Source organism: Prionailurus viverrinus, unplaced genomic scaffold (assembly GCF_022837055.1).
Source record: "Prionailurus viverrinus isolate Anna unplaced genomic scaffold, UM_Priviv_1.0 scaffold_35, whole genome shotgun sequence".
In the NCBI taxonomy this organism is placed as follows: Eukaryota; Metazoa; Chordata; class Mammalia; order Carnivora; family Felidae; genus Prionailurus; species Prionailurus viverrinus.
Genome location: NW_025927605.1, coordinates 2,941,082 through 2,967,019, shown reverse-complemented (window position 1 = coordinate 2,967,019; position 25,938 = coordinate 2,941,082). Strand labels below are relative to the sequence as shown.

At 52.1% G+C, this 25,938-nt stretch overlaps 2 protein-coding genes across 3 annotated transcripts in view; one reads left to right on the top strand and one right to left on the bottom strand.

The window, feature by feature from the left end:
* Nucleotides 1-1,697: 1,697 nt before the first annotated feature.
* On the top strand, nt 1,698-24,895 carry ODAD4 (outer dynein arm docking complex subunit 4). Its single transcript, XM_047845623.1, has 12 exons — nt 1,698-1,887; nt 3,499-3,630; nt 3,833-3,983; nt 4,675-4,736; nt 5,035-5,203; nt 6,525-6,749; nt 6,922-7,129; nt 13,529-13,615; nt 15,408-15,604; nt 17,898-17,998; nt 21,675-21,759; nt 24,183-24,895. Exons 1-12 carry the CDS (start codon nt 1,774-1,776, stop codon nt 24,716-24,718), a joined length of 2,067 nt encoding a protein of 688 aa, XP_047701579.1. The 5' UTR covers nt 1,698-1,773; the 3' UTR covers nt 24,719-24,895.
* DNAJC7 (DnaJ heat shock protein family (Hsp40) member C7) overlaps nt 13,080-25,938 on the bottom strand; it is a 48,304-nt gene continuing 35,445 nt past the window's right edge. The window contains exons 15-16 of one of the 2 annotated variants that reach the window (XR_007149423.1): nt 16,380-16,385; nt 13,080-13,090 (exon numbers count right to left, since the gene is read on the bottom strand). Coding sequence is in view for 1 of the 2 variants with exons in the window: in XM_047845626.1 (XP_047701582.1) it covers nt 17,809-17,864 (56 nt within the window). In the remaining variant the exon portion in view is untranslated. Of the gene's footprint in view, nt 13,091-16,379; nt 16,386-17,793; nt 17,865-25,938 lie in introns of those variants that run through there. The other variant, XM_047845626.1, reaches the window with a different exon arrangement.

Genomic DNA, 25,938 nt, shown 5'->3' with positions numbered 1-25,938 from the left:
GGTCCTCCGTGAACACCTGTGGAACACCGCTCCAGCATGGCCGGGCCTGGGGCTCCAGCTCCCCACCCGAACTGAATCAGCTGGCGGGTCAGGTGGCCCAGCACCACCTCTGATTGTGGGCGTTTTTTTAATTTTTTTTTTTTAATATTTTAAGTTTGTTTTATTTATTTTGAGAGAGTATGTGTGTGTGCCAGTAGAGGACGGGTAAAGAGAGAGGGAGAGAATTCCAAGCCAGATGTGGGGCTCAATTCCATGGACCATGAGATCATGACCTGGGCTGAAATCAAGAGTCTGATGCTTAACCAACTGAGCCACCCAGGTACCCCGGAAACATATTATTTTTTATCTTGATATTAAAGACATTCTTGATTACACTTATTTTGAGATAATTGTAGATTCATAGGCAGTTGTAAGAAATAATAAAAAGATTCCAGGTACCCCTCTACCCATTTTCCCCCAATGGTAACACCTTGAAAAACTTGAGCACAGTCAATAACACAACATAAAATAGACGCTGATAGGATTCAGTGATCTTACTCAGATTTCCTCAGTTTTCCATGTATCCATTTGTGTGTACATGTGTGTGGTTAAGACCATCTTTTTACTATTTAAACTTTAACAATGATTTATTTAGCTCCTACTATGTGCCAGACAGTTGACTTTTGGAAATACAAGGTTATGACAAGGCCCCTGCCTTAATGGAGGTCACAATCTCATTGGCTTTGGAAGTTGAGGTTTTGGGGTTTTTTTATACTTTTTTTAAAAGTTTATTTATTTACTTTTGAGAGAGACCAAGACAGTGCAAGTTGGGGGGAGAAAGAGAGAGGAGAGAGAGAGAATCCCAAGCAGGCTCCACACTGCCAGCATAAAGCCGGACACAGGAACCCAAGAACAGCGAGATCATGACCTGAGTTGAAATCAAGAGTCAGACACTCAGCCGACTGAGCCTCAGGGGCCGCTGGAAGTTGACGTTTAAAAAGTAACGTCGCAGGGGTGCCTGGATGGCTCAGTCGGTTAAGTCCGGGACTCGTGGTTTTAGCTCAGGTCATGATCTCATGATTGTGAAATGGATCCCAGCGTCACAGTGCTCTGCTCTGACAGTGCAGAGCCTACCTGGGATTCTCTCTCTCTCAAAATCAACTTAAAAAAAAAAAAAAAGTAATGTCGCAAAGGCAGGTTGTTTGTTGTAATCGGAAATAATCTAGTCTACCTTGTTGACAGAGAGAGTGAGGGAATGGGGAAAGTCAGGAAAGGCCTCGATCAGACCCTGCCCCTAGCAGGTGCTCAATAAATGGGTTAAAGTAAGGTTCAACCCAACAGTATCTTCCGCTGTCTTTTGCAAATCCTCACATCCTGAATGTGGCCGTACATGGTGCACACATCCTTGCCACGTATGCCTTATCCCTACTTGGAATTCTGCCTCCAATCCTCTTTCCACTTTGCTGGCGGTAAATTCTGGACACGATGCAACCTGGGAGAAAACCGACGGAGCAGGCAACAGTAAACACGGCCTAGCGCAGCCGCCTTGCAGCCACCTTGCAGTCACCAGCCACGCGCAGGTCACGCCCTCACCCAGTGCGCTGCTGGGCCGGCGCATGCGCACGCTGGAAGCGGTTGTCCCGGGGACTCCCGCCCCTAAGGAGCGAGGGGAGGGGCCGGAAGCACCTCTACGCTTCCCGGTTGCTAGGAGACGGGGCTTCTACACGCCACACACAGGTTCTCCGGCTTCTTTTCCTCCCTTTCTCTGCTTCAGCGTCACCGCATGCGGTCACCATGTCGGACCCAGAAGCTGACACCTTGCGAAGCACCTTTCCCTCTTACATGGCGGAAGGCGAGCGGTTGTATCTGTGCGGGGAGTTCTCTAAAGCTGCCCAGAGCTTCAGCAATGTGAGTCGCGCTCTGAAAGTACCGATTACCCATCACCCCTTCTAATTCCCGGTGACACTGAGGTCCCCGTGGTGCTGGAGGACCCTATTGTTTCTATGATTCAATTGTGCCTAATTGACGCACTACTGGCACCGCTCGGCCATTTTCTACCAATTCTCACTTGCCTTCTGCTGTTAATAACCATTCTCTGCATTAACAGTGACTTCTACTTTTTGCTGAATGTTTTGTGACTCACTGGCCTCTTTCCACAGAGCAGCCTTTATTACCCTTGGAGGCTGCATGTACAAGTGGCGCAATCTCTGGCACACAGTTGCTCACAGATGGTCAGTATATCACTAACATTGTACATAACCTTAGTATGACTCGATCCACCCCGTCCTACGGTGCTAAGCACAGTATGACCCTATGAGGGAGGTTCTGTTATGAATCCATTTTATGGACGAGGAAACTGATGTAGAAGTGGATTACATGTCCGAGATTCACTGAACTGGAAAGAGAAAGGATTCAAACCCAGGCAGTCAGATTCCAGTGCTAGATACTAACCACCATACATACTCCCTCACAAGTAAGCTGTTAGATGTTCTTACCACAATTTCTTTTACAACCAATCCTTCTTATTCCAAAGGGAGTGGCAGGATAGCCCTCTAACCAGTCCCAAGACTCCCCCTAAAGTCAAGCTTCTCCACTGCTACCCAAAGTCTTTCGTCCCTTTGGCTCACCAACCACACCCTAAAACCAGAACTGGTTGGCCAGATGGGTTAAGGGTTGAGTTCAGGATCCCTGCCTCCACCCAGTCTCCTCTTTCAGGATCGCATTCCATCCTAGGGAAGCTCAGGCAGAGTGAAAAGAACACCCTGAGGGAAAATAGCTTTGGTTGAGAAGTAGCCTTCTTCCGGAAAAGCCAGTAGCTGCTTCCTGTAAAAAGTAGGTCTTAGAAAGGTGTGAGTAGAGTCTGATGCCTCAGGAAGGACAGTACGTCAAAGCACCTATGATGATTTCAGACAGAAGAGAGGACATGGGGAGAAGTGTTCCATTCTCGCCTTACTCCCCAAATCACAGTTTCAGTTTTGCTAGCATTTTCATCTTGATCTCCTGAAATAGTGATTCCTTCTCAATAAGGGAGTAAGGAAGAGAGAGTTGGGGAATGGATGCCTCAAGTGGCAGGTGTCCTAAAACCCATTTCGTTAGCCTTCAGAGTGCTTAGCCTCACAAATGTATTTTGAGTGTAGTGCAGCCTTTTGAGGTTTGTAGGTGAACTCAGTAGGCACAAAAAAATCCTAAGCTTCTGTCACCTGAGTGGACCGGAGGAATCCGAGACGTTTTGGGGAAATTCCATATATCCACAGAGTGGTATCTGCATCTCTCTCAGCCAGTCGCTTCCACAACAACTAGTGATTTGACCTTGTCTGAAAGGAGCTACGTGCAGACAGTCAAGTTGGCGGAGCGAAGATCAGTGTTATGCTGCTTCTGGTCTGATCAGATCCAGAGACATGTTTGCTGGCCTGAGGAATCCCCCGGAAGCCCTGGCAGGAGGGTTTGGGAGGCCCTTTCCGGTCCCGCTTCTACCTCGTGCTGCCTGGTGCCTGTCGACCTGGGTGGTTTGTTTCTTAGGCTCTTCACCTTCAGAATGGAGATAAGAACTGCCTGGTTGCCCGGTCCAAATGCTTCCTGAAGATGGGAGAGTTGGAGAAATCCCTGCAGGATGCTGAGGCTTCGCTCCAGGGTGACCCGACTTTCTGTAAGGTGACTTTACATATGGGTGGGAGGACTCAGGCTAACCAGATTGCCTAGGGTTTGATGCCGTTTTCTCGCCTTAGGTCGCTTACCTAGCTACCTGCCCCTGCATCCCAACCTGGATCCTCAACCCAGGACCCTCTCTGTTCCACCACGCCTAAGTCCCATAAAGCCTTGTCTGTCCCCCTCAATTTGACTTCTCTCGTTTCAGGGGATTTTACAAAAGGCTGAGACCTTGTACACCATGGGGGACTTTGAGTTTGCGCTGGTGTTCTATCATCGAGGCTACAAACTGCGGCCTGACCGAGAATTCAAAGTTGGAATTCAGAAAGCCCAGGAAGCCATCAACAACTCAGTGGGAAGTGAGTGACCATTGGACCTGTGCCCTTATCCAGGGAGGCTCTTGGAATCCTTAGGCTTGGAGATACGAGTGAGCAGCCACCACCAGGCCTGCAGGGAGCATGCTTGGATTTAGCTGCTGCTGATTTTGTTGGAGATTAGGAACTGTCTACCCAGAGGACCAGCTCCTGAGCCACTGTACTCAGCTCTGCAACTTCTGGTTCTCCTCCAAGCCAGATGAGAAGGCTGTTCACATTAGGCCTGTCTTTGGCCTGGTTTCATAGAGTAGGTTGGGGTTCTGAGCATAGCCTGCCCTAGGACCTGGCCTCCTCTCTTACCACATCTGCACCAAGGACTGGACTTACCTGTCAGGTTGGTGGCAGGGGGAGGAGGGAGGAGAGCACGAGTTTGCCTCCTTGGGTGGGCGGCAGAGTGTGGAAATGCCTGGGGATAGAGAGCTCCTCCAGTGCTTAGGGACTGCCTTCTTTTGGAAATTTGGCGGCCTTGGCCTTGGGCTAGAGGGGGGTGCCCAGCTCTTAGGAGGCTGTTATTCCTTCCAAGCACCCGGGTACCATTAACCTGCTGGGCTCGCTCAGAGCCAGCTTTGCCACAACCTCCACCACCCCCTGCCAAAGGCAGCCATTTCTACATAAAAGTAGGTGATAGATCATGCTGAGGGCCTGGCAGACCTGAGCCAGACTTCTCTCCTTGCAGGTCCTTCTTCAATTAAGCTGAAGAACAAAGGGGACGTCTCCTTCTTGAGCAAGCAGGCTGAGGTGAGGGCCTTGGTTCTGACACCACAGCCTGCCCAAGGAGAAGCCCACATGGGCCTGAGCAGCACAGGTCTCGGTGACCTTCTTACCTGGGGACGGTCAGCTCCTGCCCATCACGGGCGGCCATGGGATTCTGCCCCAGCCCCAGAGCGGTCTTGTTCCCAGACCAGACACACTCCGTGGTTCTGGGTGCACAGAGAGGGCCCTGGAGGAGATGTCTGGGATCATAGACTCTGGGGCCATGACTGGGTACTCTGTGATCCCTGTTGAGGCTCTGTCGGGTGTCACTCCATCTTCCCAGAGTATGAAAGCCCAGCAGAAGCCTCATCCCATGAGACACCTCGTACACCACCACCCCAAGATAGAGTCCAAGCGGAAGGGCTCGTTGAAGAGTGAGAAGATTGTCCGCCAGCTCCTGGGCGAGCTCTACGTGGACAAGGAGTATCTGGAGAAGCTCCTTTTGGATGAAGGTTTCAGACACTTTGTTTGCGACAGGGAACTTGGGGCAGAAGAAATCTGGGACGGGTGCTTAATGCACGAGCGGGAGACAGAGCCTGTCGTGTAACATGAGCCGATATGCTCCTATGGACAGGTTTTCCTAGCGTTCTCATTTACAGATGAGGAAACTCAGGTGCAGAAAGGTTAAGTAACTCACCTAAGGTGGCGCATAGGTAAACAGTGGACTTGAATCTTAAGACGTCCCATTTCAGAACCAGTGCTCTTGGCATTATGGTGCCCTGCGAGGGAACACCAGAGATGTGGGTCCTTGGAGGGGCATCCTCTGAGCCTTCAATTTGTACAACGGGCAAAGGAATCTAGCTGGGACTTGCTGGGGGGAATCCTACGATACTAGTACTCGGATGTTCTGAAACCTCATCTGGTCTAATCCCCCCCTTTTATGGATAAGGAAAGAGAGGCCCTGAATGGGGAGTAACTAGTCCAAGGTGACAAGCAAGTTCATGGCAAAGTTGGCACCAGAGGCCGGCCTCCTAACCTCAGGTCCAGCGCTCTTTCCACCATACTGTGCTGGCGGTGGCAGAAAATAGGGCAGAGCCTTGAAATGAAATGGGAGGGTGGGAGTCTTGCCGTTAGCTGATAAGCCTAAGCAGGATTCATCCTTGAATCAAATGCCTTTTCTCCAGAACTGACTTCCTGAGGGCATCTGCAGAACGCCCTGCAGGTCTGTGTCTCGAGCAGCTTCACTGCTGGCCCATCTCTGAAAGAGGCCTGAAAACTTCTTTCCCTCCAGAGGATCTTCTGTGGAGGAAGGGGTAGCCTGAAATTTATCCCCAAGAAGCCCTGCAGTTTTGCTACCAGCTCTAACCTCGGATCAGGCAGGCGGGCAGAGCCTGGGCACGCCCCCACTCCCCCACCCCGGCTCCCAGCTTGCACTGACCCACTGGCACCTGGGGAATCACTTGGCACTGGTAACCTGGACCAGGTTGTGCATTCATACTTAGTCTTCTCAGAGGACACAACCTGAAATAAGAGAGCCCTGCGGGTTGGGGTCCTTTCAGAAAGCTATCCGCCAGCTGCCCCTTCTGCTAGCTCCTTCTATCTTGCCATAAGAGGCCTGTGCACTGAATTCGGCACCCTGGGAGTGCCTGGAAAGGGGGCTCTGGCCTCACCTGGGTCCACATAGAGCTACTCTGTCACCTATGTGCCTTTGCTTTCTTCAACTCAAAACAGAGAGCCCCACAGGGGCCCCCGCAGCAAGGATCCCCAGCCAAGAGGAGGTAGCTCCCTTACATGCCTGTTCTAGTTGGTTTCTCCTCACACCCTTCTCCCCAGACCTGATCAAAGGCACCATCAAGCATGGCCTGACCGTGGAGGACCTCATCATGACAGGCATCAACTACCTGGACACCCGCAGTAACTTCTGGAGACAGCAGAAGCCCATCTATGCCAGGGAGCGGGACCGGAAGCTGATGCAAGAGAAATGGCTGCGAGACCGCAAACGGCAGCCCTCACAGACAGCCCGCTACATCCTCAAGAGCCTCGAGGACATTGACATGTGTGGGTAGTGTTCTTGGAAGGGCGAGGCCTTCGCCAGGCGGTGGAATGCAGCACTGTGGCCTGAGACCCTGGTTTCGCTGGCCTGTGGATGGTATCCCCTGTGGGGAGGTGGGTTCTCCCCTCAGCCTGAGGAGGCTGCTCCCACCTCCACGTCCCCTGTTCCCCTTCCTAGTGCTGAGCAGCGGCAATGCTGAAGGGAGCCTTCAGAAGGCTGAGAAGGTGCTGAAGAAGGTGCTGGAATGGAACAAAGAGGAGGTGCCCAACAAGGATGAGCTGCTTGGAAACTTGTACAGCTGCATAGGGAACGCCCAGATTGAGCTGGGGCAGATGGTCGCAGCCCTGCAGAGCCACCGGAAGGACCTGGAGATCGCCAAGGAACAGTGAGTGTCCGGGAAAAGCTGAGCAGCTGAGGCCCATGGGCCTGCAGATGAGGGGGGCAGGGGCCGTGCCTGGCCTTTTGCCAGGACTGCTGGCGGGTGAGCTCCTAGGACCGAGGCTAAGAGGCGGACCTAGACTGTCAGCTTTTTTGCCACAAAGAGGAAGGAAGTGGCCCCAATGCCAGAAAGCTCCCAGAGGTTTGGCTCTGAGGGGTATTTCTATTCTTTATTTTTTTCAGTTTTTATTTATTTATTTTGGGAGAGAGAGAGAGAGAGAGAGAGAGAGAGAATGAATCCCAAGCAGGCTCCACACTGTCAGTGCAGAGCCAGACTCGGGGCTCTATCTCACAAACTGCAAGATCATGACCTGAGCCGAAATCAAGAGTGGGTGGCTTAACCGACTGAGCCACCCAGGTGCCCCAAAGGTATTTCTGTTCTTAAATCATCTCCACAAGCGTATATCAACCCCAGACTTGCCACATGTTGCTAGCATTAAGAACACAGCAGTGACCCAAAATAAGGGTCATCTCCCTGCAGATGTAAAACAAAAAAATGACATAGCTAATAAATGGTAATTGTGAGACGTGTCACAAAGGAGAAGTACAGGACCCAGTGCTATGTGGAGTACATTCCAGGAGGATAGGACTGGGCCCTGGGGAGCACACTTGGTCTGTGGGAGGACCCTGAAGGAGGCCGATGGAAGCTTGATGCTGGAGAGCACAGAGTATTGCCAGGGGAAGAGTGACCAAGAGGAAGCCAGGCGAAATGGCAGGGGTCAGATCGAGCAGGGTCTTGGAAACTATGGTGCTGACCAAGAGCACGGGGCTCTAGAGTCCGCCTCACCTCGGCTTTGGAATTGTACCTCGCAGCCAAAACCGCAGCCGTGGGGCCTTAGGCAAGGGACTTCCCCTGTCCCAGCTGGGTGTCCTCTGTCAATGGGCATAACAGTAGCCCCTTCCTGATAGGGGGGAAGGAAGAAGCCACGCAGAAGTCCATGTAAAGATCTGAGGACAGTGCCAGGTATCCATAATAGTACGAATACCAGCTATCAGCTCTTCCCAAGACTTGAGGGTCCCTCTCAAGGTGCCATCAGTTTCCAGTCATCCTGAATCTAACCTGTAGAGCCCTCCATGACGTTCCCCTGCTCGGTTCCCATTTGCCCACAGTCTGAGCCTCTCTCCCACCTCCCATTATCCATTTCCGGTCACAGGTCAGGGGCTCGGCTGTCTCTGCCTCCAGCTGCTCCCACACCTCACCTCCAGCGACCTGCATTTCATCCCCCAACCCTTCTAACTCTGTTGACACACTGGCCTTGGCCCCTTGTTGTCTGCGGGTTCAAACCACCTGCCTTCACTTGGCACCCAAGGCCTCTTGTGAACCCACTTCTGCACAGCGCTCCCTGTCACTCCTCCATTTGGGTCAAACCCTATTTCTTCTTCTTCTTCTTCTTCTTCTTCTTCTTCTTCTTCTTCTTCTTCTCCTTCTCTTCCTCCTCCTCCTCCTCCTCCTCCTCCTTCTTCTTCTTAAAAAATCTTTTAATGTTTATTTATTTTTGAAAGAGAGAGAGAGAGAGAAAGAGAGAAAGACAGAGTGCAAGTGGGGGAGGGGCAGAGAAAGAGGGAGACCCAGAATCTGACGCAGGCTCCAGGCTCTGAGCTGTCAGAACAGAGCCCGACGCGGGGCCCACAAACCACGAGACCATAACCTGAACTGTAGTTGGACGCTCAACCGACTGAGCCACCCCGGCGCCCCTGGGTCAAGCCATATTCCTTGAAGGCTCCTGCCTCCCACCCTCTCCTCACTCACCAGAGCGCCATGTGCTATTCGTTCCCAGTTCATCTCTCACTGGCCTTTGCCTACTGAGCAGAAGTATCCCATAGCGGCTGTTCTGGAAGTAGAAAACAACCCAGCAGCTTTGGAGACATGGCCGGGTTTGATTCCCAGGTTTGATTCCCGGCTCTGGCACTCTGAGGCTGTGTGGATTTGATTAAGTTGCTCATCTCCTCGGTTTGCTCATCTCTGATGAAGGCATAATAATACCGACTCAGGGACTATGAGGATGAAATGAGATATGTGTTGACAGTGCCGTGAATCCAGCTGTCTCCCAGGCCCTGAGGACTTACTTATCACCTTTGCTTCTCACCACCCCTCCCTCCCGAGCCCCAGGTCCGCATAGCCAACCGAATCCCAGGCATTTTCACTTGGGTGTCCCACAGGAATCCCAAATTTAACATGTCCAAAGTAGAACCCCTTATCTTCCTCCCCAACCTCTTGCTCCAGGGTTCTCTGTCTGCGGGGATGGCTGTCTTGGCCACTCAGTCCCCAAGAAGGAACCCAGGCAGCTTCTCAGATTCCTCCCTCCCTTCCGTGCTCATGCCCAGCCAGCCTACGTCTTGTCTGGGCCTCCTCCTTCCTGTCTCCTCGGTGTTTTTCCATTTCCCTCCCACAGCTCAGTCCAGACCCTCCTCATTCCTAGACTGATTCCTCCATCCTGGGTTTCCTGGAGCCCACCTGGCCCTTCTGTGCAAAACAAGTCCAGTCGTGGGTCGGGATGAAGTTCCAGCTCCCAGTTCTGCTCAGCTTGGTCTGCCCTTCCTGACCTGACTTGTCCTGGCCCCAATTGACCTAGTTCTCTCCAGGCCCCTGGGCGTCTTGGGCCTCAGCCAGCACCTTGTGGCTCTGTTCCTACAGCCCCTAAAGAGGACTTCCTTCTCTCTAGCCAGCACTTTCTTTATCAGCTCCCTCCTTCCCATCCTTCAAATTTTGTTTATTTAAGACAATTTTTTCAAGTTTATTTGTTTTGAGAGACAGCGAGCATGAGTGAGGGAGGGAGAGAGAGAATCAGAAGCAGGCTTCATGCACTGTCACTGTGGAGCCCAATGTGGGCTTGATCCTGAACCGCGAGATCATGACCTGAGCTGAAATCAGGAGTCCACTGCTTAACCAACTGAGCCACTCCGGCACAGGCACCACCACCCCCTTCAAATTTTAAATGTGTGTCCCCTGGGTGATAATAGAAATCCCCCTTTAATGTTCCCTCTCCACACTCCATGTGGATCTTGGCTCCCCTTGGACTTTGGAAGGGACTATCATATATCCCTTTCCCTTTCCAGCAGCTGCCACTTAGTGGGCATGTGATAAATGCACGCCAAGTGGCTAAACAAATAGAGGTGTTCTTTTGATAATGTTAGGCCCTTTTTAACACCCATGAAGGGGCCTCCAGTCTTGTTTGTGAGTTCAGGTCCTCCCTCGTTGTAATCAGCAATGCCCCACATGTGCCTCCCACCTCCAGAGCCTGCCAGCCCTCATTTCTCCCTTCAGACACTCTAGATTGCATGCTTTATCATTGCTATTATTTCTTGTTACACGGTATTATGAATAAGTTAGCATTCATTCATTCATCGATTCATCACACCATAGCAGAGCACCCTCTCTAGAAGGGGGAGGCTGCCATCGGGGGTGCCATCAGAGCAGCAGGTGCACAATGTGGGTGAAGGTCCAAGGAGAGGCAGGTGGGAGCACTGGCGGGAGCTGAGGGGGCCTCGGAGAGGACAGGTCAACCAAGTGGACCAGCGGAGAGGGAGGAGGGCACCCTAGGCGGAGAGAGAGAAGCAGCAGGGGTGGAAGCTGCGGGGGGTGGGGCAGGACCCATGGGGAGTGGCAGTCTAGATCCCATGCTGAAGAGGACTGAGGGCCGAGTCTGTTTTTACACAAGTACTAGTGTGAGTGTGGTACTTGGTCCAGAGCTCTGTGGCACGGAGAGCAGAACTTGGAAGTCCCCCCCTCCTCCCCCACCTCCCAGGACCACACCCCCCTCACTTCCCGGGGGTCATGTAGACATGTGGCCTTCTGGTCCCTTTGCCATATATTTACCTGTGTATTTCTGTACATAAGCACATACCTAGGATTCTCAAAACAAAAGCAACTCGTTTTTGTGGTTTTTAAAAAGCATGTGCCTTGGAAAGGGTCTCGTCCTTTAAATGGCTCCAGAGAAAGGAATTTCAGCACACAACGTACTTTCTTGCACTGTGTCCCTGTGGGCAGACATGCAGGATGTTCCATTTTTGTCATCATGCACAGCAATACAGTGCAACTCGGTGCTTTTGTGTGCATGTTTCTGCGGCGAGAGCAATGGCCTGATGAGATGTGCATGTTTGAAAGGCAGGCTCTGTTCACACTGGGGAGAATGAGTCCAAGGTGCCAAGTTTCATGGGGGACACAGGAGCCCGCTGGATGGCAGGGCCTTGGGTGGGGACGAGGGAAAGAGTGGGAGGAGATGCTGGGGGTGACGGGAGCATTGGAGGAAGGTTTTCTTATTTTCTTTGTTGGGGAGGAAGTTTTTGACAGATCAGAGTGTTCGTATGGTGGTGATGGTAAAGAACCAATGTAAGGGGAACAATTGTGTTTTTCTTTATGGAACTATCTTACTCTCTTTTCTGTTGTTACAGGAATACTGTACACAATTTAAACAATATGGATAAATAAATAGTTTTCCTCATACTCTCATTTCCCCTGGGTAATCACTGTTAATAGTTAGACTTACATCCTCTCAACTTCTTTTTTTTTTATTAAAAAAATAATTTTTTTAATGTTTATTTATTTTTGAGACAGAGAGAGACAGAGCATGAATGGGGGGAGGGTCAGAGAGAGAGGGAGACACAGAATCAGAAGCAGGCTCCAGGTTCTGAGTGTCGGCACAGAGCCCGATGCGGGGCTCAAACTCACGGACCGAGAGATCACGACCTGAGCCGAAGTCAGACCCTTAACCGACTGAGCCACCCAGGCGCCCACCTCTCAACTTCTTTTAAAAATGCCCATTAAAAAAAATTTTTTTAATGTTTATTTATTTTCGAGAGAGAGAGAGAGAATAAAGGATGGGCAGAGAGAGAAGGAGACACAAAATCCAAAGCAAGCTCCAGGCTCTGAGCTGTCAGCACAGAGCCCCACATCGGGGCTGTCACTGTCAGCACAGAGCCCGATGTGGGGCTCGAACCCACAAACCATGAGATCATGACCTGAGCCGAAGTCGGACGCTTAACCAACTGAGCCACCCAGGTGCTCATTTTAGGTGCCAAAAAATGGGCACCTGGGTGGCTCAGTCCATGCAGCATGCAACTCTTGATCTCGGGGTTGAGTTCAAGTCCCACGTTGGGTGTAGAGATTGCTTGAAAATAAAATCTTTAGGGGTGCCTGGGTGACTCAGTCGGTTAAGTATCCGGCTCTGGATTTCAGCTCAGGTCCTGATCTCACAGTTCATGAGTTTGACCCCCACATCGGGCTCTGTGCTGACAGTGTGGAACCTGCTTGGGATTCTCTCCCTCTCCCTGTCTCTGTCCCTCCCACGCATGCTTGTGCTCTTTCTTTTTTTCTCTCTCTTTCTCTCAAAGTAAACAAATAAACCTTATTAAAAAAAAAGAGAGAAAATCTTTTAAAAAATGCCCACTTTTTATTCATTCACTTCTTTTTTGGTGAGTGAAAATAACACACGCTCATTCTCTTACAGATCTGAAGGGTAGAGTCGTAAGCCATTGTCACTGGGCCAGAACCAATGTGTTGGCAGGGCTGTGCTCCCCTTATAGGCTCTAGGGAGAATCTGTTTCCAGCCTTTTCCACCTTCTACACTTGTACTCCGTGCATTGAGCGTAACTCATCCATGGCTCCTTCCTCCATCGTCAGGCCAGGGGCACAGCGTCGTGCCTCAGGCCTGCATGTTTACTTTTGGCACAAACAGGGCAATAGACCTAGTATATGCTCCTATAATCTGACTTTTTTTTTAGGTTTATTTATTTAGTTTGAGAGCGAGACAGAGCAAGCAGGGGAGGAGCAGAGAGAAAGAGAGAGAGAGAGAGAGAGAAAGAGAGAGAATCCCAAGCAGGCTCCATGCTGCCAGCATGGAGCCTGACTCTGGGCTCGAACTCACAAACTGTGAGATTCATGACCTGAGCCGAAATCAAGAGTCAGATGCTTCACCGACTGAGCCACCCGGGTGCCCCTATAATCTGGCTTTTTAACTTAATATGTGAGGGACTTTTTTTTTTTATACACGAAAATTGCCAGCACTAGGGCACTGGTTTAGATTGTTTCTGATGTTTACCATTATAAAGAGTGCTTTAAAGAATGCCCTTCTCCAGGTAAATTCCTAGAAGGGAAATTGCTGCATCAAAGGACATGTGGTAAGCTCTTGAGTGATTATTCTCTGGAAAGATTCCAAAGGTGTTCATTCATGGCCACAGGGCCCGAGAGGGCCTATGTGCCGCAGCCTCGCCTCCTGGATATCATTCCTCCAACCCACCCTACCCGAGTCCTGGAGGCCAGAGGCCCTGTCTTTGCTTCTTTTCAATTCTTACAGCTCGAAGAATGGCCAACTTCTAGTGAACAACTTCTTCTGCTTCGTCCCCACAGTGACCTTCCTGATGCTAAGTCAAGAGCCCTTGACAACATCGGCAGGGTTTTTGCCAGAGTTGGGAAATTCCAGGAAGCCATCGACACGTGAGTGCTCAGGGCTGTCCCTGCCCCACCCTCGGGCCAGGATTCCCCACTTCCCACCCGACTCCCAGCCAGGGGCCAGCATGCCAGGCAAAGAGGCATCAGAAGACCCAAGTTTGGCTCCAGGCTCTGCTAGGTGACCAGGGGCAAGCCGTTTTGTAAGCTCTGAGGCTCATTTGTTAATTGGCTGGAATCAGCATCTTCTCAAAATTTCCCAGTGACAAGAATCCCCTGCAGTACAGGTATATGAAGACCTGTCTCTGCACTGGAAATTCTGATTCTACCGGTCTGGGTTGGAGCCCAAGAACCTAGTTTTAACAAAGCCCTCCAGATGATTCTCACCTTGGGCAAGTTCAGGAACTGCCTGACCTGAGCCTCTCTTCTGAGGCTCTTCTGTGACTCTGGGAAGTCAACGTGGACTCGCTGGGAAGGGAGGCTGAGTTCTCCAGGTGACCCAATCACTGAAGTGTTGATGTGCAACCCTGGGCCAACAGTCTGCTCCAATGGGGCAGCTCGGCCCCGGGGAGACTCCGGAGAGAGCCTGGCCCGCCTGGCGACCAGCCTGCATGGAGAGGTTCCACGGGCCCATTCGCTTACCCCTGAGAGCAGCTGTCCTACCGGTGCTCAGTGCTGGATCGAAATAGACTCGTTCACCAGGACCCTGTGCTCCAGGCAACTTGGTTTCCTGAATGGCCCCTGGTGTCTATGTGCCAAAAGATGGAGGAGTTTGAGAGTTCACCCACCCATGTGCATCTTTTTATAAGAAAATGTTTTAGGAGCTCCTGCGTGGCTCAGTGCGTTAAGTATCAGACTCTTGGTCTCAGCTCAGGTCATGATCTCACGGTCATGAGTTCATACCCTGCATTGGGCTCTACAATGTTTTCTAGTAAATCTGTGCTTATTGTTAAAATATGAACTTGGAAAATATGGAAAAGTAGCAGAAAAACTACTCGATCTCACCCCCCCGAAGACAATGATTAACTCTAATCTTGCTCTTACTTTATTGAGGTCTCGCGTTTTTTTTTATTCTAATATTTTCTCGGTATTGATTTTGTCTTCTGTATACTTAATGAGATTCTTCAATGTTATTTTTATGTTATTTTTAAAGATAAAAAAATTTTTTTTTATGTTTTATATTTGAGAAAGAGAGAGACAGAGACAGAGACAGCCAGCAGGGGAGGTGCAGAGAGATGGAGAAAGAATCTGAAGCAGGCTCCAGGCTCCAAGCTGTCAGCACAGAGCCCCATGTGGGGCTCGAACTCATGAACTGTGAAATCATGACCTGAACTGAAGTCAGATGCCCAACCGACTGAGCCACCCAGGCACCCCTTAAGATTTTTAAAAAATGGTTATTCATTTTTGAGAGAGAGAGAGAGAGAGAGAGAGAGAGAGAGAGAGCATGAGCTGGGGAAGGGCAGAGAAGAGGAAGACACAGAATCCCAAGCAGGCTTGAGGCTCTGAGCTGTCAGCACAGAGCCTGATGTGGGGCCTTGAGATTATGACCTGAGCCGAAGTTGGACACTTAACCCACTGAGCCACCTGGGTGCCCCTATGTTATTTGAAACGCAAGTTTGTAAACATTATCTCCGATTGTATCAGATTCGATTCCGTAAATGTACCAAAATAGCTTTGTTAGTTTGGAAATATCTTAACGCTTATGGCTCCATCCCCGTGTCTGAAAGAGCTGGTAGTTGGAGCACAAGTTCTGTTCTGCCCCGGGAAGGAGCCCTGGCCTCCTGTGGCCGAGTAAAGGGTTTGGGTGGAAAGAGCCGACCCTGGTTCTTCGTGTTCCCAGGTGGGAGGAGAAGATCCCTCTGGCAAAAACCACGCTGGAGAAGACCTGGCTGTTCCACGAGATCGGCCGCTGCTACTTGGAGCTGGACCAGGCCTGGCAGGCCCAGCATTACGGCGAGAAGTCCCAGCAGTGTGCTGAGGAAGAAGGGGACATCGAGTGGCAGCTGAACGCCAGCGTTCTGGTGGCACAGGCACAAGGTATGGGCACAGAGAGGACTGTCCTACCTTTCCCAGCCCTCAGGGCCCGCTGCCATGCCATGGCCAGAAGCTTTACCATCAATGTATCCCTGGCCAGGTTAATTTTTTTTAATGTTTATTTGTTTAAAAAAATTTTTTTTTTAATGTTTATTTATCTTTGAGAGACAGAGAGAGACAGAGCACGAGTGGGGAAGGGGCAGAGAGAGGGAGACACAGAATCCGAAGCAGGCTCCAGGCTCCGAGCTGTCAGCACAGAGCCCGACGCGGGGCTTAAACTCACATACTGTGAGATCATGACCTGAGCCGAAGTCAGATGCGCAACCGACTAAGCCACCCAGGTGCCCCTTAGTCTGACCAGGTTAATTCTGACTCTGAGGGTGGACGATAAACCCCTCTGTTTTGCCCAGCGTGTGGTAAGTGCCTTCTTTAAGCTAGGCTCAGATAGAGCTTGGGGCACCCCGGAGGCTGGCCCTGCCGTCGAAGAGCTCGGCCACAGACCAGCATAGCACTGTGCCATCGTCAGAAGAGCGCCACTTCCCCCAGCCCTGGTGCTCTGTGCACATGCATTCTAGCACTTACTCACCATGTGAACCAATGACGAAGGTGTTATCTTCCTCATTTTGCAGACGGTGGGAGGGGTAGGGGTAAACGAGGCGCTGAGTGGTTCAGCAGGTTGCTGAGGGACCTTTACGGAGTAACGGAGTAACGGAGTATTCTGAAAGTGGGTCATGGGGATCATCCCACGCCTCCATAAAGTTGCCGAGAATCACTGAACTGTATACTTACAAATGGTGCGCTTTATAATATGATAGTTACATCTCAATGGAGTCGTAAAAAGCAAGCCAGCAAGGGGCAGGGGTGAGGAGGAACAGATGAAACAAGATCGGTGGGAGCTTGATCATTGTTGAAGCTGGGTGAGTAGTGGGGGCTCATCAAACTACTCCGTCTACTTCGTGTATATTTGAAATATTTCATAACACGAAGTTGAAAAAGAAATGGCTGCAGGTCACGGGTTAGGATGCAATGAAGCCGCCACCAGAGCTCAGTGCCCTGCCCCAGGTGAGCAGCTGATCCCCAGTGAGGAGGGAAATGCAGCGGGTGCTATAATCAAGGGCATCATCATTCACTCACTCGTACTGCAAATACTTCCTTGGCACCTTTTAGGCGCCAAGTTGGGCATACAGTAGGGACGACCACTGGTAACCGTTTCCTGCCTTCATCTCCAAGGAAGTCACTTTTAAGCAGAAACCTGAAGGATGAGAAGGCACCAGCTGCTCCGAGAGCTGAGGACAGAGCTTTGCAGCCAAAGGGACAGCATTTAGAAGCATTTAGGAGTTCGGCTGATTTAAGAAGCTGAGGGAGACCAGTTCCAGCTGGAGCCCCTGGGGGCCGGGGGTGGGGGTGATGAGGGGCAGATCCACAGGGCCTCATGGGCCTCATTTACAAGTCAGATTCTTCCCTAAAAATATGGGTAGAAACTTCCAGTGGAAGCTTTAAGCTGGGGGAAGGTGTGATGACTGGAGCTTTTCCTAGAACTCTTTCCTTTTCTTAGGAGGTCATGGTATAACCTCAAGGGGAAATGCAGTGTGCCCGTCAGAGCTGACATTGCCCTGAGTCGACTCTCGACTCTCAACTCACTTGCCCCCGAGGGCCGCTGGGCCCCTCTCAGCTTCCCCACTCTGGGATAGAAAAAATCAGATGCAGCCGCCTGGGAGCCACCGAGTTCTAGAGGCCGTGCAGCCCTGCGGGCAGAGCTTGGGCTTTGGGCATTCCAGGCTCAGAACCTTGGGGAGTTGGCCAGTCAGTCAGGGACTGGGTTCCAGCTCCAGCACTAACGAGCTGGGTGAGTGAGCTCAGACAGCGCCACTTCCTCTCTGGGTTCAGATCGCGCAGGTGCAGGGGCTAGACTCCAGCTGCTGGTCCGTGGGTCGCATCCAGCCTTTTGATATTTCCGTGGCCTTCGCAGCGTTTTAGCGCAATTTGAATGAACATTTTTAAAATACGGATTTCCACGTCTGGAACAATCTTAAGTTGGGAGAAGATGGGGTTGTCCCACTGCCCTGGAGTTTCCTCTCTGACCTCTCTGAATGGCCTGCTGTCCAAGACTCAGGCTCCTAGGTTCTGGTCCTTAGTGGTGAGATGGCCCAGGAAGGTGACGGAAAGGGTGGTGCTGGCCAGTGATGCTGCCTGAGGCCTGGGGCTTCTCACTGACCCCGGAAGCAGCCAGGCAGCCGCATTGTGCAACACACAGTGTCACAATCTACCTGTGCCGTGCCTCCTCCCTGCTTTCCAGTCAAGCTGAGAGACTTCGAGTCGGCCGTGAGCAACTTTGAGAAGGCCCTGGAGAGAGCGAAGCTGGTTCATAACAACGAGGCGCAGCAAGCCATCATCAGCGTGAGCTGCCCACCCCCCTGGGCCCTGGCTGTGGGAAGGGGTGGGTGGGCCTCAGCCCCTCAGCCCCTCAGCCCCTCAGTTAGCCAGTCCACAGGTATTTATTACCCACCAACTGCAGGCCACATTCCAGGAGGGATAGTGGCTTTCGAATGCTTGCTACTGCCGTCAGTTTATTCAGCAACCCCGATACTCTTCTTTCTTTCTTTTTTTTTAAGTTTACTTATTTTTAAGAGAGAGTATGAGTGGGGCAGGGGCAGAGAGAGAGGGAGACAGAGGATCTCAAGCAGGCTCCACGCTGACAGCCGAGAGCCTGATGCGGGGCTCGAACTCACGAACCGTGAGATTGTGACCTGAACCGAAGGCAGACGCTTAGCGCCCCTATTTCTATTTGAAATAAACAATAGAGGGGCACCTGGGTGGCTCAGTCGGTTAAGCGTCCGACTTCGGCTTCGGACATGATCTCACAGCTCGTGAATTTGAGCCCTGCGTTGGGCTCTGTGCTGACAGCTCAGAGCCTGGAGCCTGCTTCAGATTCTGTCTCTCTGTCTCTCTGTCTCTGTCTCTCTCTCTCCCTCTCCCTCTCTGTCCCTTCCCTGCTCTGCTCTCTCTCTCTCAAAAATAAACATTAAAAAAATTTTTTTTAGTTGAAGTAAATAACAGAAACGAACGTTTTACAAAACATATTTCCCATTACTATGTATGTTGATATTTCCTATTATATTCTCTTACAGTTTTCATTTTTTCTTTAATGCTGGTTGAAATCTTCTCAGTTGATTTTGGGACTTGACAGTTTGTAAAATGCTGCCTCCTCCAGGAGACAACAAGAAATACAGTGTGACAGCCTCCCACGCCTAGACCCGCACTGCTCACTCTCATTAAGGCGGCCGCCTGCCACATGCTGCTATTTAGATTAAAACGCATTAAGAGTAACTAAAATGTAAAATTCAGTTTCTCAGTCACATGAGCCACATTTCAAATGCTCAGTAGCCACATGTGGCTTGCAGGTACCACATAGCGCAGATCTAGAGGATTCTCACGGTGGTGGAAATTTCTGTTGGATAGTGCCGGCCTAGACTGCAAGCTTCAGGACGCAGAGACCAGAGGGGAATCCAGGGAAGCCTGCAGGTGTGTCAGGCCAGCCACTGCTCCCAGAACCACTCCAGGCAAATACACACCCTCAGTAGGGTCTGCGCACCGACCCTCGACAACACAGGCAGTTTGGCATGAATCCCCTGGCCTCCCCACCTCCCACTGCCCACCTAGGCTGCCCCGTGTTGAAACTCCAGAGCTACGACCAGCAAGCACCTGGCTGGACCCCAGTAAGCATCTGCTGGTGTGAATTAAGCAGGGCCCCTGTCCCGGGGCACCTAGGTGGCCCAGTTGGTTGAACGTCCAACTCTCGATCTGAGCTCAGGTCTTTTACGTATGTATGTATGTATGTATGTATGTATGTATGCATGTATGTATGTATGTGTGTATGTATGTTTATTCTCGAGAGAGAGAGAGAGAGAAAGACAGAGTGTGACTGGGGTTGGGGCAGGGAGAGGCGGAGACACAGAATCTGAAGCAGACTCCAGGCTCTGAGCTGTCGGCACAGAGCCTCGATGCAGGGCTCGAATTCACAAGCCGTGAGATCATGACCTGAAGTCAGACACTCAACTAACTGAGCCACCCAGGCACTCCTATCTCAGCTCAGGTCTTGATCTCAGGGTGTGAGTTCAAGCCCCAAGTTGGGCTCCATGCTGGGCATGGAGCTTACTTAACAACAACAACAAAAAGCAGGGCCTTGTCCTTGGGGAGCGTGCCCCCGTGGTCAGGAGAGGCCAGACATGGTAACTAGGGGTACCACGAAGGGCATGGGTGGCCTTAGGGACCAGATTGAAGGTTCAGGCACTCACGAAAGGGAGCAGGGACCCTGGGAAGTGACAGCCAAGGATGCTGCAGTTGGAGGCGGGCCTCATTCTGGGCTTCAAAGGACCAGGACAGCAGGGTTTGGCTGGGCTGAGAAGGGGTGAGGGCTCTGAAGGCACAGGAGGCCATGGGCACTGAGGAGTCTGTGGGAGGCAGAGGAGAGGTCCTGGGACTGGGTGCACGGGGTGGCTCACTGTGGCAGGAGTGGGGCCAGAGGACCCCAGATGGTCAGTGGACCAGCTTGGACTCGAAGGGCTGGGAATGGCAGAGGAGAGACCTGATGTACTCGGTTTTTTTGGGACTTGAGCTTGTGGTTTGTGAGGACCCTGGTGGGACTACCCCTTTCCTGTCAGGGGGAAATTGCTCCCAAGAGAGTCCATCATGAGGCAGTCTGTGCCTCCCTTCACCTGTCCCAGGGCAGCTCAGGCCCGTCATACCGCTGTCTTCTTCCTCTGTTGGGGGGTCAACTCCCCAAATGTGCACCTTGCCCTCCAGAGGAAGAGCTCTCCAGTCACACTCATGGTTTCTCCCACTTGATGTCCTTCTGTGCGATTGCCCTGCAGATGGAGCTTGACAGTTCAGTCCAGTACATATTTGCTGACCACTAGCTAGCTCTGAGCTGCCCAGCCCAAAGGTGATAGCTATGGTCCTGGCCCTCGGGAAGCTTGCTGTCAGTGGGAAGGTTAAGGCAAAAATCCCTATTCTTGACCAGTGCTGCAGGGACCAGGGGATCTGGAGTGAGAGAGCCCAGGGCGGGAGGCAGGGCTGGGCTTTCCCATCTTGGAGGGTCTGGGGTCGCCTTGAAGGCAGGGCAGTGTTTTGAAAATGAGAGGCATGGGGAAGTCTTGGCCCTAGGTGACACCTCAGGAGACCAGGTCCCTGCCGCCTCACCTTCCTGGACCGGCAGCCCTGGGCAGGAATGTGTACTAGCGGGCAGACCAACGCTGAACAGGAGCATCCAGGCCTGTGGTCTTTCTGTGGATGGTTCCCGCGTGCTTACTGCTGCTCTGCCCGCAACAACACACGCACAGGCTGAGGCCCAGGCCCCTGGGGAAGCTGCAGATGCCCCGGAAGCCCCTCTGAAGACAGGCCAGCACCCCAGCCCCACCCATGGTGTGTTTCTGAGGCCTCTCCATGGCTCACTGCCTTGCTGAGTGCTTAGAGGCTTTCCACTCTACACTGGCTGAAGCCAAAAGAAGCTTTTGGTAAGGAGGTCAGAATGAGCAGAGACAGCTCCCAAATACACAGCTCAGCCCAAGGGAGGTGAAGTCCGAGTTCCCCGCAGTTGTGTATCCCCTGCCGCTTAGTGTGGGTAATTCCAAGTCCAGAAGTCTAAATTAGCCCCAGGGCAGGAGTCTACAGAGGAGCCAGGGGACAAGGGAGGGTGGCAAGGCTGGTGCAGAGCCTTGCCTGCTGGGGAAGGGGCCTGGGTGGAGAAAGGGAGCTGCTGATGCCAACAGGGGTTAAGAGAGTTCACCGGGGCGGGGGGGCGCCTGGGTGGCTCAGTTCACTGGGGGGGGGCCGGGGGAGCGTCAGGGTGGCTCAGACGCTTAAGCGTCTGACTTCAGCTCAGGTCATGATCTCACAGTTCGTGGGTTCAAGCCCCGCGTCGGGCTCTATGCTGACAGCTCAGAGCCTGGAGCCTGTTTCAGATTCTGTGTCTCCCACTCTCTCTGCCCCTCCCCTGCTCACACTCTGTCTCTGTCTCAAGAATAAATAAACATTAAAAAAAAAAAAGGGTTCACCGGCTCCTCTCCACCCACAGGCCTTGGATGATGCCAACAAGGGCATCATTGAAGAGCTGAAGAAAACGAACTACAGGGAGACACTGAAAGAAAAGAGGGAGAAAGGTGAGTGCCAGGGGATAGCTTCAGGATTCTCTTCTGCCTTCTTTTCTGTCAGTCCTCTGCCGCACTTTCCAGCAGCTCCTCCAGTGCCGGGTTGGCATGGCCCACTGAGCGTTCTGGCTGTGGTGCCCCCCCCTCCCTCTGCAAACCCCAGGCCTTCCCTGGGGCAGGAGAGGCGGGCGGTCCAGCCCATCTGGGGGCGGGGGGGTCAGAGCCCACACCGTGTTCCCCGAGAGCCCACCCCTGTATTTCTCCAGTTCATTCATCAGATATTTGTTAAACACTTGCCATGCACTGGGAAGGTGTGGGATTTGGGGGAGACAGAGGCTCAGCCCTTGCCCCAGAGGAGCCCACAGCCCCGGGGGCGAAGTCAGGCGATTTGAGTTGTCAGCAAATGGGCTCCTGCGGGCGAGCACTACTGACTGGGAGGCATCGCTCTTCTGTGGGCACCAGCAGAGAACTCCGGCTGTCTCTGGGGAGAGCGGGAAGGTTCCAAGGAGGAAGAATCATCTGCTTTAGGCTCCAAAAGATGCCCAAGGGCTTTCTAGGCATGAGGAGGAAGGGGGAGGGCACTTCTGGTGGGAAATAGCAGGGGCGAACACACAGGGGCAGAATGACAGCAGCTTACGCTGTAAGCACACTTACACTTTGGGGGCTCTTCCTGCATTCCCGCACAGGGTTAAGCATCAGACAGGAAGGCTCTGGCTCAGTCCTCACCACCTTAGGAGTAGCTAAGGAGGTGTTTTTGGGGGGGGGGGGCAGTGGAGGCTGAGTGAGGTTGGGTAACCTGCCTGGGTCACACAGCAGTCTGACTTGGAGCCACACTGTCCCCTGCTGCATCACACTGCTCTCCTGGCTGGCATGTTAAGGCAGGGGCCAGGTGAGGGCACGCAGGAGTCTGGCCTCCAGGGAAGCTTCGAAAACCCCCCTTGAAACCTCCCCCCTTGCCCACCCCCCAGCTCTAGGAAGGATTGAGGGAAGAGGAGGTGGCTGGAACCCCAGGCCCCAGGGTAGTCAGCAGGGATGGGCCCCAGGGGGTTGGGGTGATGAAAGAGGCTGTTCTCCATTCAGTGCTTCCTGTGTGCCAGGCCCTCCTCTGAGGGCTTGATGTGAGCTGACTCTCCTGATCCCTTCGAGAACACTATGAAATAAGTATTACTGGTTTTATGGATGAGGACACAGAGGCAGAAGGGTTCAAGTCCCACCGTGGCTTTCAGTCTCAGGCAGCCTGGCCCAGAACCCATACTTCTGCCCACTTTCTGCTTCCCCCTCTGTGATGGTGTATCATTCCAGCTGCATCGCAGTGAGAGGCAGCCAGGTCTGGGCTCTGTGTCCCCAGGAGGACAGAGCCCCTCCAGGTACCGAGGCCGAAGTCCTCCAGTAGCAGCAGCGGGAAGCTGGGTGTGAGGTTTCTGGGCACCCAAGCAGCCAGATCACAGCCCTTTATTATCCAGAGCCTGCCATATGGTGGCTGGATCTCCCCAGGGAGGGCATCTGCCCCTGCTCCCACAGGCCCTTAGAGCTGCTCTCAGAAGCCGCAGGGGCAATTGATGTGAAGAGATACAGCAGGGAAAGGGCAGATGCACCTTGCAGCTTCCCATACCCTTGGCGGGCCATGTGCCCGGGAAGGTATCCTGAAAACCCACTGGGAAGGCCCTGGGGCCAGCGGCCGGGTACGGCTTGGCACTTCCCTCCGGGAACAGCAGGCGGCAGCATTGCACATGTGTTCACCACCAAATAGCGGCCTTTTCCCTGCTGTGAACTTCGGGTATTGGGGGGGGGGGGGCGTGCTTGTAGGCATCTTAGAGACCAGGGGCTTCCAGAAAGAGAATATGGAGGAACTCAGGAGGGGATTGTGACTTTTCTCTGTAGCTCATAAAAACATGGGGGCAAGGATCACTTTGGTTGTAAACAGCTCTCCAGCTGAACTTCCTGCTAACAGTCTGCTCATATTTTGATAGGGAACCTCCCAAAAAATGATGAATGTGTTTCCCAGGGACAAAGAGAAATGCAGAATAAGGGTGCTGGAGAAAAGAACCCCTCTGTGATTTTCCAGTTCCTATGTTATTTTTCGTAGGGAAAGAGAATGTGCTCCGAGGGCAGACCGTCCTGGGTTCAAATTCTGGTGCAGCCATTTATTTATCTGCAGTGTGACCACTGGCTGTGATTTCTGTCATCAGTCTCGGGTCCTTTGCGAACTTGAATCACTGACGCTATGCAATTCCATGACAACCGAATGGTATCACCTCTGCAGCTCACACGATGTCTGGAACAGGGCTGGCGCTCAGGAAACAATGATCCCCTTTCTCTGCTTTTGGAAAGGCATGCTATCTCTCAGAAGCACAGGCCCCTATGGGTTGAGGTTCACCCAGGCCCAGAGATGAACAAACTTTTACTTTTCTTCCCTCCTATTTCCTGTTTTTCAGAAGAGGCCATTGCATTGGAAAATAAGATCATGATGGTAAGGGAGAAGGAAACAATGAGAAGAGAAAGAAACGAGCCTGAGAAGGTGATGAAGCATTGGGAACGAGAGCCAGTTGAGAACGAGAAAGAGACAGAAGACAAGTTGTCTCAGGAGATTCTGAGGATCACAGCAACTGGACAAGAAGAAAACGGGCAGAGAGAAGTAGGGGGAGCCCGTTCCTTTCAGAGAACAGGGCTGGGAGCCACGGGCCAAGATTCAAGAGACTTTGCCAAGAAAGCATCTGGAGAAGCAGGCGCAGAAAGAGCGGGAAATGTGAGCAGAAGGGAATCGAGAGAAATTTACAGGAGGCCTTCAGAGCTGGACCAGAAACTCTCAGGGGACTTAAGGGGAAAGGAGTCGGAGGGACTGGAGAGGAAAGTTTCAGAAGCCAGCAGAAAAGAGTCAGAAGTAGAGCAAACTGAACTGGGAGGAACAGCAGAAATGACCACAGCAGAAGATGCTGAAGAAATGGAAAAAGATGAAAAAGCAGATGAATGAAGCAGTCAGCAGCTGGCATTAGAATCAGGGGGCTTGTGTTCCCAGGGGCTGTGGGGATCTTAAACTGGACTTTCGAGCTGAGATTTGTCTTTAACGGGAGAACATGGGGCCTAGGCTCCGCAGGTCACTTCTGCCTAATTCTGTTACTGTTTTCCCTTTAAATAGATACCTTTCATTCTTACAAACCCTAAGTCTGTCATTGTGCCTCCCTCCTCTCCCACAAGAGCCTTAGAGAACGAATAACCCAGCTCAACCCAGCTCGAGGTACCGCATTCCAAGCGAAACTCTGACCTGACCCTGACCAGGTGACAAACACAGACCCCAAGCAAGGGCTGACCCAGAGCGTGTTCAAGGTGAGACGGGTGGTCCTCTCCCCCAAGCCCTGTCCAAGGACCGCATGGAAGAAATGAGAGAGGTGCTAAGAAGAAAGGGTTTCAGGAGGGTGAAGAAACAGGTAAGCTCCAAGGAACCAGGCTAACTTAAAGAGGGGAATAGAGGTATGTCTGCCCAGGCACCGGTCATCTGTTCATCTTGCTGAGTGCCTACTGTGTTCAGGGCACTGTGGGAGGCTTTATGGAAGAAATAATGATGGGACAGCCTCAGCCGTCACAGTGAGGAAGCCCTACTTGTAAACCCTGAAGCCTGGAAGGCAGAAAGAAGTGAATGCTGGCACTGACAGGGGCACTGTGTTCTAGAAACCCAGCTGGAGAAAGTTCCTGCCCAAGTACAGGGAGCAGCCCCAAGTAGGAGTGGCAGCTCGCCTGCACCTGCGCCACTTCCGGGCGGCATGGTCAAGTAAATCAGGCTCCCGCAAGCTTGTTTCCTCCTCTGTAGAATGGGTATCTGTCTCCCGGGTTGGTGTGAGGCTTCTAGGGGTGCTTAGCAACAGCACTTGGTACACGGGAAGCTCTCAAAAATCCAACCGAGCTTTCAGTGGCTTCCCAGAGGTGGTGGTGGCTGAACAGCTACCTCAGGGGATAAGCTAGGATTTCACTACGTTATCCACCTGTCCCTTGTCTATTGCCATCCTTGTTCCATTTCTGCAGTCCTTGCAGGTGTTAGGGCTGACGTGACGCTAGCTAGGACCAGGCCCCGACTAGGGTGAGGCGAGTGAGGCATTTCAGATGCAATTTTTCATAAGGTGCCAAGAAACTCAGTAAGCGACATAACAGTATTTTAACATAATATTGTAAAACACACACAAATTAACGCAAACCCCC